Source organism: Pinus tabuliformis, chromosome 1_2 (genome assembly GCF_031772625.1).
Source record: "Pinus tabuliformis cultivar Carrire ecotype Pingquan chromosome 1_2, CPIR1, whole genome shotgun sequence".
Classification (NCBI taxonomy): domain Eukaryota; kingdom Viridiplantae; phylum Streptophyta; class Pinopsida; order Pinales; family Pinaceae; genus Pinus; species Pinus tabuliformis.
The window spans coordinates 1,244,240,850-1,244,253,499 of record NC_142298.1 but is presented as its reverse complement, the minus strand read 5'-3'; the positions used below and the strand labels follow the sequence as shown (position 1 = coordinate 1,244,253,499).

At 36.3% G+C, this 12,650-nt stretch overlaps 1 protein-coding gene across 3 annotated transcripts; it reads right to left on the bottom strand.

The window, feature by feature from the left end:
- Positions 1-4,000: 4,000 nt before the first annotated feature.
- On the bottom strand, positions 4,001-11,185 carry LOC149210753 (type I inositol polyphosphate 5-phosphatase 4-like). Of its 3 annotated transcripts, none has more exons than XM_089396776.1 (14): positions 10,598-11,184; positions 9,306-9,389; positions 9,073-9,172; positions 8,864-8,941; positions 8,559-8,646; positions 8,359-8,463; positions 7,524-8,178; positions 7,118-7,311; positions 6,859-6,967; positions 6,542-6,693; positions 5,477-5,699; positions 4,911-5,005; positions 4,589-4,642; positions 4,001-4,473 (listed from the first exon to the last, which is right to left on the bottom strand). In XM_089396776.1, exons 2-11 carry the CDS (start codon positions 9,333-9,335, stop codon positions 5,477-5,479), a joined length of 1,734 nt encoding a protein of 577 aa, XP_089252902.1. In that variant the 5' UTR covers positions 9,336-9,389; positions 10,598-11,184; the 3' UTR covers positions 4,001-4,473; positions 4,589-4,642; positions 4,911-5,005. The 3 variants fall into 3 exon arrangements, with proteins under 3 accessions (XP_089252902.1, XP_089252903.1, XP_089252904.1); XM_089396777.1 differs by having other exon boundaries at positions 6,542-6,690; positions 10,598-11,181; XM_089396778.1 differs by lacking the exons at positions 4,001-4,473; positions 4,589-4,642; positions 4,911-5,005 and having other exon boundaries at positions 5,567-5,699; positions 6,538-6,693; positions 10,598-11,185.
- Between the last annotated feature and the right edge of the window lie 1,465 nt (positions 11,186-12,650).

Sequence of the window (12,650 nt, the reverse complement as noted above, 5' to 3'; positions counted from 1 at the left end):
TTCCACCTTATTGTATCCATCTACATCACTTCTAATAAACCTTCCACCTTACTGTATCCATCTACATAAACCTTCCACCTTACTGTATCCATCTACATCACTTTGTGCAACTCTGCTTCCTTGCAAGTACGTCATTTTTCACCTGTTGTTGTTGGCCTTACCATATCGTTGTGCGGAATCCCAGCTGCAAATTTGGAGTGAGAATGGAATTAAGTAGATCTTATAAATATTGGGCATCATTGAGGAAAGTTCTGCTATGATTAAGCCATGCAAACTGCAATGTAACCCCCTAAAATGACTCGTATAGCCCCCCAAGGAAGTCTGGGTTTTGTCCTTTCTCGTCGAGGTTCACAATCAGTGTCAGAGTTTAGGGGTTGGACCCAGTACTACCACAAATAACAGCTATGCGTGACTTCTTCTCTCTACATGCCAAGTATCTCCCGTTGACAGCGTTACTTTGAATCATTCAAGCTGACACACGCCTATTTGTAAGGAGTACTAATGTGAGCGAGGACAAGACAGGATTGCCCACATTTAAAGCCTCTGTGTCCTCCTTTCAAACTGGGTTGGTGGTCCTCCACGCGTGGATTGGCCTCAGGTCCTAGTCCTACACACCATCCCCCTTTGAAATCAAATATATATGTAACTGACCGCCCATGCGCCTGGTGCAGGTCAGTAGTAATGCCGATATGGGGCTATGATGTATGTATGTATGTAGCATCGAACGGCCATTTCTGACAGTGGACCTCGAATCACTTGACTTGATTTCAGTACTTGTGCATGCATTGCCAAGGTTGGAACTTGGTAACTACTCTTGAAATTTTTGAATTTTTGCAAAAGGACAAAATTTATGTTGGTCTTTGCCTGGAGCTGAAGTTCATCGAAGATCGAAAACCAAAATACATAAATGTCAAGTGTACTTTTGGTTGATTGTAAATTTGTGTACCATGAAACTAAAATTGTGGGGATACCCTCGTTCTCGAATGAATGGAATATGAGAAACTAACAAAAAATTTATACCCCATTGAAAAGTTTCATGGACCCCATTGAAAAGTTGTCTGCAATGTTCGTTAACAGATTATATATATATGTTAATATAGTGTTTAGGTAGTCCGAGAATATATATAAATGTTAATGGTGTTTAGGTGTCATATTTATAGTTTTGGATTGAATAAAATTGTGATAGCAAATCTTTTTTACTGTTTGGGGGATGCTGTTGCTTCATATATTCGATGTAAACCTTCTGAAAGATAGAAGTGGGAAAAAATTATTTCCCAAACCAACAACCCTTTACACATGGATGCCACCCTGGTCAGAATATATCAAATTGAAGTTTCAGGTGAAAGGGGTTACATTATAATCCCCAAAACTTGATTAAATGAGCAATCAAGCGATGGAAAGCTCGTTCTCTTTAAGGTAGCAATCCAGTAGCGGCATCAGAAATGGAAAATAACTATTCAATGTCCAATAGACAAAATTTGGTCGGTTGTTCGCTGTAAATGTGTCCTGAATGTATATTTTATAACCAGACAAGGGATTATTTCTTAGGTTAATGGGATGCATTTCTCAGTTGTACTTTTACAGGGATGAACTTTTCAGTTGTCATTATTCATTATTCTTTATTACTAAAACAGTAATAAAGTGGAGTTAATTTTATTATTTATTTTTTCTGTCTAGATTTTATAGTTGATTTTGTCTAAAATCTATTAAAAATTTCTTATTTTAAAAGGGAGTTTGAATTCTTTAATTTGTATAATCTTGTTTTAAAGACTTTTTCAAAATATTCTATTTCTACATTCAAAAAAGCATTTTAAATATCAAAAATTTGCAATTTCCCCAGAAACAAATACTAAATTCCAACAAAAATAAATAAAAAAACTACACCCTATACTAAAAATTAATTTAATTTAAAATTAACCTGAATTTTTTAATCATGTGCCCATTCACATCATTTAATTTAAAATTAACCTGAATTTTTTAATCATGTGCCCATTCACATCATCACTTACACTTTTTCCCCTTCAACTTTCTTAATACTTTGTAATCTTTAAATTTATAAAAAGTTGAATCGTTGCATAGCATTATATTCAAAATAGAAATTAAAGAAAATGAATCATTTTTTCACAGATTGAGATATTTGAAGAGGAAGAATAACTTTTTGCACAGATGAAGATGAAGATGTTGACTAAGAGGAATTACCTTTCTTAATACTTCGTAATTTTTAAATTTATAAAAATTGAATCATTGCATAGTATTATAATTAAAATGGAAATTAAAGAGAATGAATCATTTTTTCACAGATGGAGATAATTGAAGATGAAGATGTTGACCAAGAGGAATTACCTTTCTTAATACTGTGTAATCTTTAAATTTATAAAAGTTGAATCATTGCATAGCATTATATTCAAAAAGGAAATTAAAGAGAATGAATCAGTTTGTCACAGATGGACATAATTGAAGAGGAACAATAACTTTTTGAACAGATGAAGATGTTGACTAAGAGGAATTACCTGCGAAGGAAATGAATACACAGGTTATTCCTCTTCTTCGGTTAAAAATAGTTAAATATTCTAATCAAGTGAGCCTTTCTACGATTTAACTTAACTCCGAAAGGCCAATTAGTTAAGAGTGTCATTAAATTTATTTATATTCAATCCACATTTGTTATATACAAACCAGGCAGGCTTACTTTTAAGTAATGGAGATCCGGGATTTCAATAATACTAATTCATTGTTTATAATATAGCATAAAAGGGCTAGTATAAAAAGCTTAATATAAATTGTAGATGGTTACAGGTTATTGAAAGCCATTGTTTTCCTTATGTAGCATGTTCGATACAAACCTAAAATGTGTACAATTTTATCTTACATAAAATATTTATCTATTTATTATATCATCATTTATAAATTGCAAACAATTTATTTGACCAAACTTTCTCAAACAGTTCAACCATCTGCAGTGAGCATTGTCAGAAGTGAGTTTGTCCAAACATGGCATATAAAACCCACTTCGTTTGCTAAAGGATTTCATACTTTTGACAAAATATACAATTTTCTCATAATTTGAAAAAAAAAGGGGGACAATTGTCTAACTATTGAAATAATGGCTTAGACAAGTCTGTAAAGTACAATTCAACAGTTTAAATACAGACTTGAGTTCACAACTTACCTTTTTATTATCCCGGACACCAAGCAGTGAAATTGCTATTTCGGCTGTATTATATAAGAATGGTTATCTTGTAAGAATTACAAGAAAATACAAAAGGGCCTTTACAAGATTATGTAACTTGCTTGAGATTCATTTAATTATGATAATAAGGAAAAGTAATCTTCCCATGGCACGTCTTTTAAATATAATACTGTAAATATATAACAAAGAATCTGCACTGTAAATATACCTGTGGTTGATGTTCATATGAATAGCTTTCAGATTTACTGTGTGCAGATTTATTTAAGTTGACGATGTATTGGTGCCATGTGCAATCTATCATCAGCACAAGTCAAGAAATGACAAATTAAATCTTAATAACTTTCTGTTATTTCTTGATTAATATTTTGAATTAATTTAGATCATTTCTAAATTACTCTACTTTGAATTACTTCAAATTAATCTATTTTGAATTATTGATAAAGTTTCTTGATCTTGAATGGGATCAAATTAATGGGCATGTTTTCAACCTTGCTTCTCTTTTCTTTGGACGAGCTTCTTTTATCCATTCACAAAGGATAAAGCAAACATGGTCACCTGAAAACATTCATCCAGCCATAAAAGGATTTAGTTTCACAAATTAAAAATACCATGCAACTTGGTCATCGTCAAGCTCAAGATAGCATGCTTAAGATGGAAATAGTAAAACACAAACATTGTTGAACAATGGCATGAACAAACATAATCATGCAAGGGTCTATGAGAACTATGTCCTCTGATAGGTGCATTAACTTGTGCTGCAAACAGAACTGAAAGATAGAAGAAAACTGTGTAAAGACTTTGAGATGCAGATTAATAAAAAAATACTTCCTTTGTCAGTTCTCAGTTTACAGAAGGTTTAATCACAAATTAAGGCTACAGACTTTAGCAGTAGCTTTAATCCACCAAGTTCTGTAGATCCAACTACCTACTGAGCAATTGCCATAGGCTTTGTATATTCACAAACCAAAGGCTTGCATATATGAATTGCAGAATGCATTCTGTTTTATGGTACATTATTAACTTAGCGATGGTACAGGTCAAAATTGCTAATACTTTTGATGTGTAAGTTTACATAGCCATAACATGAGGCCAGGCGATCTTTGCTCTTTGTTCCCTGAGACAGAGAAACTATACAGTTTTTTTGTTACAAAATTGAGAACTATCTAGAATCTTTATCTTCCACGATAATCATATGAATTATTCCCATTTGTACATAGTCATCACTCAGGCTTCTCAAGCCCTCTCAGAATTTTTTATACTTCAAAATAATGAGCATTCTTATCCTGCAATGGAACAATAATGCTACTCGAGTCAGATAATCATTATTCCCAGTAGAAGTTCAGAGTACAACAAGTACTAAATAAATAAACTTGGCAACAGGTGAGAATAGTCCTTCACCTGAAGACGCTTGCACTGCCATAAGAACTTGGCGTCCTTTTATCACAAGTAATCCTATGGGAATAACCAAATTAAAACACCACTCTTGTCAGATTTCAACTCACACCCATGCCTTTACTTGCCACGTATTTGCAAGCAGGATAAGTAATGGGCCAAAACACAAACAAACTAATATGAAATCCTTTCCTCTATGCAGAAGAACTTCAAGAAAAGGATGAAGAGGAAAGCCAGGAAAAGTGCCTGTTCCACAGTTTTACTAAGGCTTAGATTTTACATACTTTTGGACTTGATACAGATAGGGAAAAAGGGAGTTGAACTTTACCTGGTCAGCACCGCTAGAGGTTTCACAGAAGATTCACTGCCCCAGCTCGTGCCTTTGAGCAACAATGCATAATCCTCCCAAACCTCAATGAAAGCCTGTCCAATCAAAGGTCACAACCCAGTGGGCACGATTAGGTAAAATATCGTGAATGCATATAAGAAACATGTATAATGATACAACATGATTTTTGTTTGGCACAAAACTTTTTCTAGATGAAATAGCATGGTTACCATTATATCTAACACCAGAGTAGTGGATGTTTTGAAGGGTTTACTCTCACACAAATATTTTGCAACTGATTCCAGCTTATTTGTCACAACCCAAAGTCTGAGGTTCTTAGTATCATGCATGTGTTGCGAAGACCATCGTTTCTCCACATTTATAGATGACATCAATATCTGTTGAATAAAAGAAAACTAACATTCAACTATGGATTATGAATGCAAATAATTTACAAAGAATAGGCTTGTCCTAATTTTCATTTGTCACTAGGATCAAGCTGGAATTGAAATTTTTGAAGAATTTAGGCAGAATCACTGAACAGTTTCTAATGAACAACTACCCACCTAATCAAATGAATGTTCAACACAGCTAGTCCGGGGTAGTAACTCTTCCACTTCAACTCTGGCACTCACGCTTGTCAATGACTTTTTCATCTTGCAACGGTTAAGAGTTTCGACCTCTGCCAGAAATACAGCATAAACAGGTCTATGATCTGAAAACTTTGACTCGCCACGGACATATGACAACTGTCTCAGCCCACTGCCAAACCACAGTATACGATCACACCTGCACCATGAAAAACAGTTAAAACAATGGAAGCTGCTGATCATGAATGGATGAACAAGGAACAGCCTAAAATGCAATGCTGTGGAACACAAACATCTACGCTAAAAAGGGGTAAAAATCACAACAATAGTAGTAGTTTGGCAGATTTTAATGCCTTAAAAGTTAAATATCAGATCCAGTTGTAGACAAATGTAGAATAAAGTACAGAGTTACAAAATTATCACAAAGGAACGATGGACCTAAGGCAATAGTCAAGCATATTATTCAACTAGTTAAAAGTTAAATATCTCAAGGTTCAAAAAGGACATAATGGCAAGTGCACGTTTCTCTGCCTGGGTATTAAAAATATTATGTTTCTAATATTCCCCTGCCCTTATCATATAACAATGTATCATTTTGAAATGTGTTTCTGGTCCTTTCCGGCAGGAAATTACATAAAGAAACATGCGTAGGCTACAGGGTAAACAATTTTGACAGACAAAACTCATGACATAGCTATTTGAAAGGAGAAAGGCAGATATACTCAAATTTTTACATAAATATAATAACACAAAAACCCAGACGAAAAATTTTTGCACTAAGCTTCAGATAGAAAGTTATTTACACTATACAAATTTATACCTTCACCCACCAAGGGCATAAGTGTGGGGTGTTGAAAATATGCATTTGTTTACAACAAAAGCTGTAAAAACAGAGGAATTCAATATTTTTTTTTACATAGGTCAACCTATAGAGGATACAAATTAAACCTAATTGCAACATGGTGTTTTATAACTTGTCAAAATATGCCCCAAAATTGCATGTCAATAGAAGAACATTGCAGTATATCAACTTGTACCTACCATGCCGGAGTGCGGCGCTTTTCTTTTGACTTCAAACTATTTCCAGTATACTGGTCTGAATTAGTGGAATATTTGTAGGTGGGTGCGAAATATATCCTCCCTTCATGCCAACCTCTAAAGACACGCCCAGCTTCATGCTCAATCCTAAGCTGCTAAAATATATGTTGGTTTTAGTCTTTCCCTTGAAATCATTTGCAGGGATTTCCAATTGAAATAGCAAAGTTCAATGCCAGTAACTGAGTAATGCCTTCCCGTCATTTTCCATATCACTTAATGAGTCCTAATACAAAGTAATAACTTCAACTTCATATCAGTACCTGATCACTTTCCAGCAGTGCCTCCCAATCATTTCTTTCCACGAGTTGTTTTGTATAGGAGTAGCAAAGTGCAATTCGATAATTCAAATCTCCAAGCCAAATAACTCGACTGCAAATTTTATCCACAATATCAAAATGGACTCAAGCAATAAGCAAAGTAGAACATAAATCCTTCAGAAACAGTTTAAAATATTAAAGTTCAACTCAATGATGTGGGAACAAAAAGATGATCCTTCTAAAGTATTCAATTCAGACTTACTCGTGCTCCAAAATAGTTTCAGGTGAATCCTCTCCAGCAAATCTACAAACCCGTGGAAAGCGAGTCTTTTTTATGATTTCCATGACATCAGAATTCCTCCGGAGCTCATCGCCATCTTTCTGGCCAGAAGTCAAATGGCTACAAATAAAGCAAAAGCTTGTCTGATGGAGAGTCATGCTAACTGATATTGAGCCCTGCAAAAGTATGATTGAATCAATATGTTTAATTGGAGAAATTGATCTAAACCCCTGTTAACTCAGAGACGTCATGTGCATTCAGCAATGACTAGGGTAAAAATCAAACATTCTTAGGGGTGCAAAACAGAAAACGTCATTGTCCATGTTTGGAACAGCAAATGCAACATCATAAAACATGAGAATCACTTTTTGACAGAAATGTGCCACACCTTGTTGCCAAGGTAACCCATCAGGCCCCTTCCAACACATGACACTTTGAGATTGCGTATATAATGCCTCAAATCGCTTCTCACCCAAACTGAGAGGAATATGCCAACCATTTGCTTGCTGGCAGCTAAACAGTAATTCATCTGGCCATAACTAGATCTATCGTCCACTGCAGGGCTATCTGGCACCGGAGAGAAAAACATAGTAGAAGCTGAAGGCGAATCTGCTGCACATGCAACATATTCATCATCTGAGTGCAAAGATTTGATAGTATTATCAGAATCTGTCCTTCCTATAGATCTGCCCATCAACATTTGATCAGAAACACTGAAATTCCTCTGCAATTTTGGCTGCCTATTGGCAGAATCGTCATCCATTTTGGAACCCCAGCCTAGGACCTGAAATGATCTCCTATGGTAGAAAGGGTCGTTCTTCTGTGACCTTGAACCCTCAAAATCAGAATCCAAACTTATAATTGTGTCTACCATGTCCGTGGACTTTGCACAAGCTGGTGATAAAGAGCTTCTAGAATTGGTGCTGCCTTCACGCTGTGACTTATTGAGTGTTTTCCTAATAAGGCTAAGCCATTTGGCAGCAGGACCATTATTCTCTGCCCCCAGCACATTCCCTGCATTTAAAGGAACAATTTCCTGAAACCTGTAAAAAAGGCTTCTCCTGGTTACTGGTTGAAATATGGTTATATGACTATCACAATCAAGAGCGTGAATTGAAAAATTCCTCCAACATAACTTGCCCATCAAAAATCGGAAATTTTATATCTATATAGGCTTTCCAGAAACTCCTTAAATGTCAAACAACAGTATCATTTGTCCATACCCCAAGACATAGATATCCGCTGGAGGTGAGTTATTCAACCATTCTTCCAGATTCAAGCCATTTGAAGGAGCTTTGCCTCCCACATTCCATGTTGCCACAAATAACCTGTTTGCCCATTGAATTTTAACGACACTGGCAATCGGAACACAAATTCATTGACAAGCTGAACAAATGCAACACAGACTTCAAAATTTACATACCGAAAGTCTTGGACATCGGTGACTTGGGACATTTCAGGTTCCATTCTTCCGCGCTTAATTTTGTCCGGGTTCTTTTTCAACCACCTATCTGCAAGTAGAGTTAAAAAACAGAGAAAATTAAAATAAATAGAAAATTTAGGTTTGATTTTGACATGAGGAAGCTCAGCGCTCAAATTTAAATCCATGCTTTTTATGCGTCCATGTTCTGCCTTTGGCTTAGGAGGTCCGCAACAGGCCAAACAAGAAGATAACCAACAAGCAGCAGATAACATGTAATCTCAATCTAAGGGTCTAGATTCTAGTACCTGCCCGACTTTTCCTAAAGACGTAGGAATCCTTATCAGAGCAACTTCGGCGCCTTTCAACGAACATTTCCTCATTATCTGTATAGCACGCAGATTAGAAGGAAGAAAAGCACTTAGATATGGCCGTCCATTAGGGAAACCTGAAAGAAGGCAGGGAAGAGATAAAGAAAAAAGAAAAAACTAGCATTAAACATAAGGGTAAGAATCACCTTTACTAGCGTAACCTTCTCCAATTTCATCTGCATGGAATTCGTGAGCTTTACTCTTAATATTGAACCATTTCTTAACTAACGTCTTTGGCCAAGAGAACTGCGCAAAAGGAAACATGAATTCAGCAATTCCTTCCACTGGATCCCTAAAAGCCTGCAATTTCTTGTCCCATGCAGTCAATCTAAAAGACATAAGCAAGGGCCTCAAACTGATTTGCCCACAATGAAATTACCTTGCTTTTCTTCTCACAGGCAGCTTTCATCGTTGCCTAGTGAACACTTAATACAGATCCCGATTAGCATCTAGATGTCAAAACCTATGAAAAACAGAACAGCAAATCAGGCATTGAACTATGACAAAACTAGTTAATGTAGTTCAAGCATTTCATAAAATACAAAGCCTAAAACTCCGTGTTCCATTTTTATTTTATAGCAAAACCTAAATCGCCAAATAAAGGAGCAAGTTAAATTCAGAAACCATGCGATACATATCCTGGGAACCCACCAGGTGCAAGCGCTGGGTCCCATCGGGGCCGAAGGTTTGAAAATACTGGAAGTCAAAATACCATGTACAGATATAGGGAAGAATTTCCTCTTAACAATCAGATAACCATAGGCATTGGGAAAATGTATACACAAGTTCTAGACTAGAGGGATATGTGCACGCAAGCAGATTGGGAAACATCGCTTCCTGAGATCGATAAGCCCAAAGCTTGGATGAGCCTTAAAAACAAACTTTAGCATGGCTTCTATCTTGGGGAAGGAGAACCCAAACACAGAGATTTGCGAGACATTCTGCATGAAAAATGGAAGAGATATGAAGATAGTCTAAAAATCGTGTTCTCATAGAGAAGACCCTCCTAAAATGCCGCCATTCTCAACAAGAACTGTTGATGAAGATTTTTTTCGTATCAGACAGTGTTGTGCTGTAATCCACCAATTTATGATAATGGAAGGAAAAAAAACACACACATCGGTTCCCTCAATAGATTGAAACCAAGGTTAGATTGTCATAATTTTCCCCGCCATTGATTGTACTAACCCAAGTTTTCAAAATATCAAACTTAGCCTGATGTGAACCATCATAAAATCGATCCCGACATTGGTTTTTCCGCGGTGGATTGAACGCAATCTCTCCCACAACAGTAGATAAAACCAAGTTTACTATACAGGTGAGACTGATTCAAGTCTCCACCACTTACTTGGTTGATGCAAGTTTAAACCATACCAAGCCTCCGCCTGCCCTGAACCAAATCCCAGCGCCTTCGAATGAAACTGCTTGAGATATACTGATACAAGGCCATGTGGGTGCTTGGGAAATTTAATGAGAAGCAACGTGGGCTTCTAAAAATTTAATCCAAGGTAATGTACGCGATTGAAAAACTCTTCACAAAAGGCAATGTGGGTGATTGAAAAATTCAACACAGGCAATGTGGGGTACTTAAAATTTGAAAAAGGGGAATGGAACGCATCTAGCAGAGCCAACAGGACGCATAAATTAAACAGATCCAGATCAGTCTGTTACCTTCATGATGAACACATGATGGCCAGAGCACAGGATTTTATTACAATTTCTTTTCTCAGACGATCTCAGGCAATGTGGTAGCAGGAAACGCAGGCAAAGAGAAGACAGCAACAATCTCTACTTTTGCAGAAGGCAAAGGCATATCTGCGCTGCCATCTTTACCAGATTTGCTCCCTTTTTTCTCATACTACCACGTTATTATAAGCGAACGAGTAGAGTGCAAGTCATGAAAACATTTGTGGAGAGCACGAGACTCAAAACGCCACTACCCCACACTGGAAATCCATTGCCAAAAGATGCGATATATCCACACAAAGATTGCATCAGTCCTCGAACCTGACTAATACAAACATTTAAAAAAACAGTCACACTCGGCCTAGTGTGGGCACCTCTGCCAACTAATTTCGGTGTATATGAGCACCCCTAAAATGAATTTGCTACCTCCAAACTGATGTTGGTACTCTAAAAACCCGACCTAGGCGCCTTTGAGCATGAGAATAAAGTGCAGGAGACCGACTTTCTGGAGCCTTAAGCGAGGGATTTCCACAGGAACCCAGCATGGAAAAAGTACATTCTTTAGTGTTTTTTTCAGCTACCGTGACGACGCTGCCTCGAGACAGTTGAAAACGGGGTTTTAAACGTGAAGAAAGGGCTGCCCTGTTCGGTCCTAGTCCCGAGATCCGGACTGGCCTCTAAACCGCTGGCGGTTACTTATAACAACATATGTTTGTCGAGACTGACCGTGATTGATTGATGGTTCGGCTTCTGCTTGAAGCTTAACTCGGGTAACGGTAACGGCGGGCTGCCGGGACTGGGATTCTCGTACAGCCGCAGAGGTCAGGTTCAGCTGCCGCCCTTGACGGCGCCGTTAATCTCCGAGTGCGCGCGCGTGCGGTTTCGTGATGACGTGGACATCGGAACTCCCGCCGAGATTCTGACGTGGACAACGTCGCAGTTAGGCGGAGCGTGAATGGTGCCGTCGACTTTTACGACGCGGTCAAAGCGCGGCCATCAGTGTCACGTATCGTGTTCAACGATTTTGAATAATTATTATTTTTATTGTAATTTGCGACGTATTCAATATGTTCGGAAAAATATTATCTTATGAGAGTTTGTAAAATGGTTGAAACTTTCGGGGAATGAATGTTTGCCAAAATATTTGATGTGGGGATTTTCAAAGGCACTTTGGTTGGTAAATTATATGTATTTTATATATATTTGACCATGGAAAGTGGAACTTAGTGTTTAATAACAAGGCTAGAATGTGGGGTATTATTTGGAGTAAAGAAGGGAAGAAACCCCAAGGGAATCCCACATTTCATGCATGCGTGGGTGTAGATCACTAGGCCACTTTTCAAAAAACCTTCAAAACATTGCTCTTCTTAGCTTAAATAAAATAAAAGGTCAAGGTTAGGTTTGGTGCAATTTCCTTCTTAAGAATCATTTCATTTGAATAGAATTCTTCTGTGGAATAGGTTTGAATTCACTTCCGGGAAAGTGGGAGCATGTTTTGGTGTGGATACCAACCAAATTTGATTTTTAAATACAATTAAGGTGGGATTAATAATAAGTTTAGGTGAATATTGGATTTTATGATATAAAAGGATGGAATGATTATATTTTAAAACTTAGCTAAATATTAAATTAGATAATAAAATAGATGTCTTTATTGTTAATAAAATAATTATGTAAAATTTTATATTTATATTGATGTTGAAAGAGAAAAATAAATAATAATAATAATAATAATAAAAGAATAAATTAATAATAAATTTATTTTAATTTAATTATTTAATATTAAAAATGTTTATCTTATATGAAGAAAAAAATTTGGGTGTTTAAAACATAGATAAGATAAAATTATATTTAATGTGATTTATTAATTATTTTAACAAAATTTATGATATTATGTTTACAATTGGTGATGCCTTCTATAATGAAGTGATATGTTCCTTGAGATTCTAGGTTCAAGTCTCTCTATGAATCGGCCAAAAAAATAAAAATTAAAAAACTCATAACATTATTATGTTTTTTGTGATTTGTTAGTTATTTT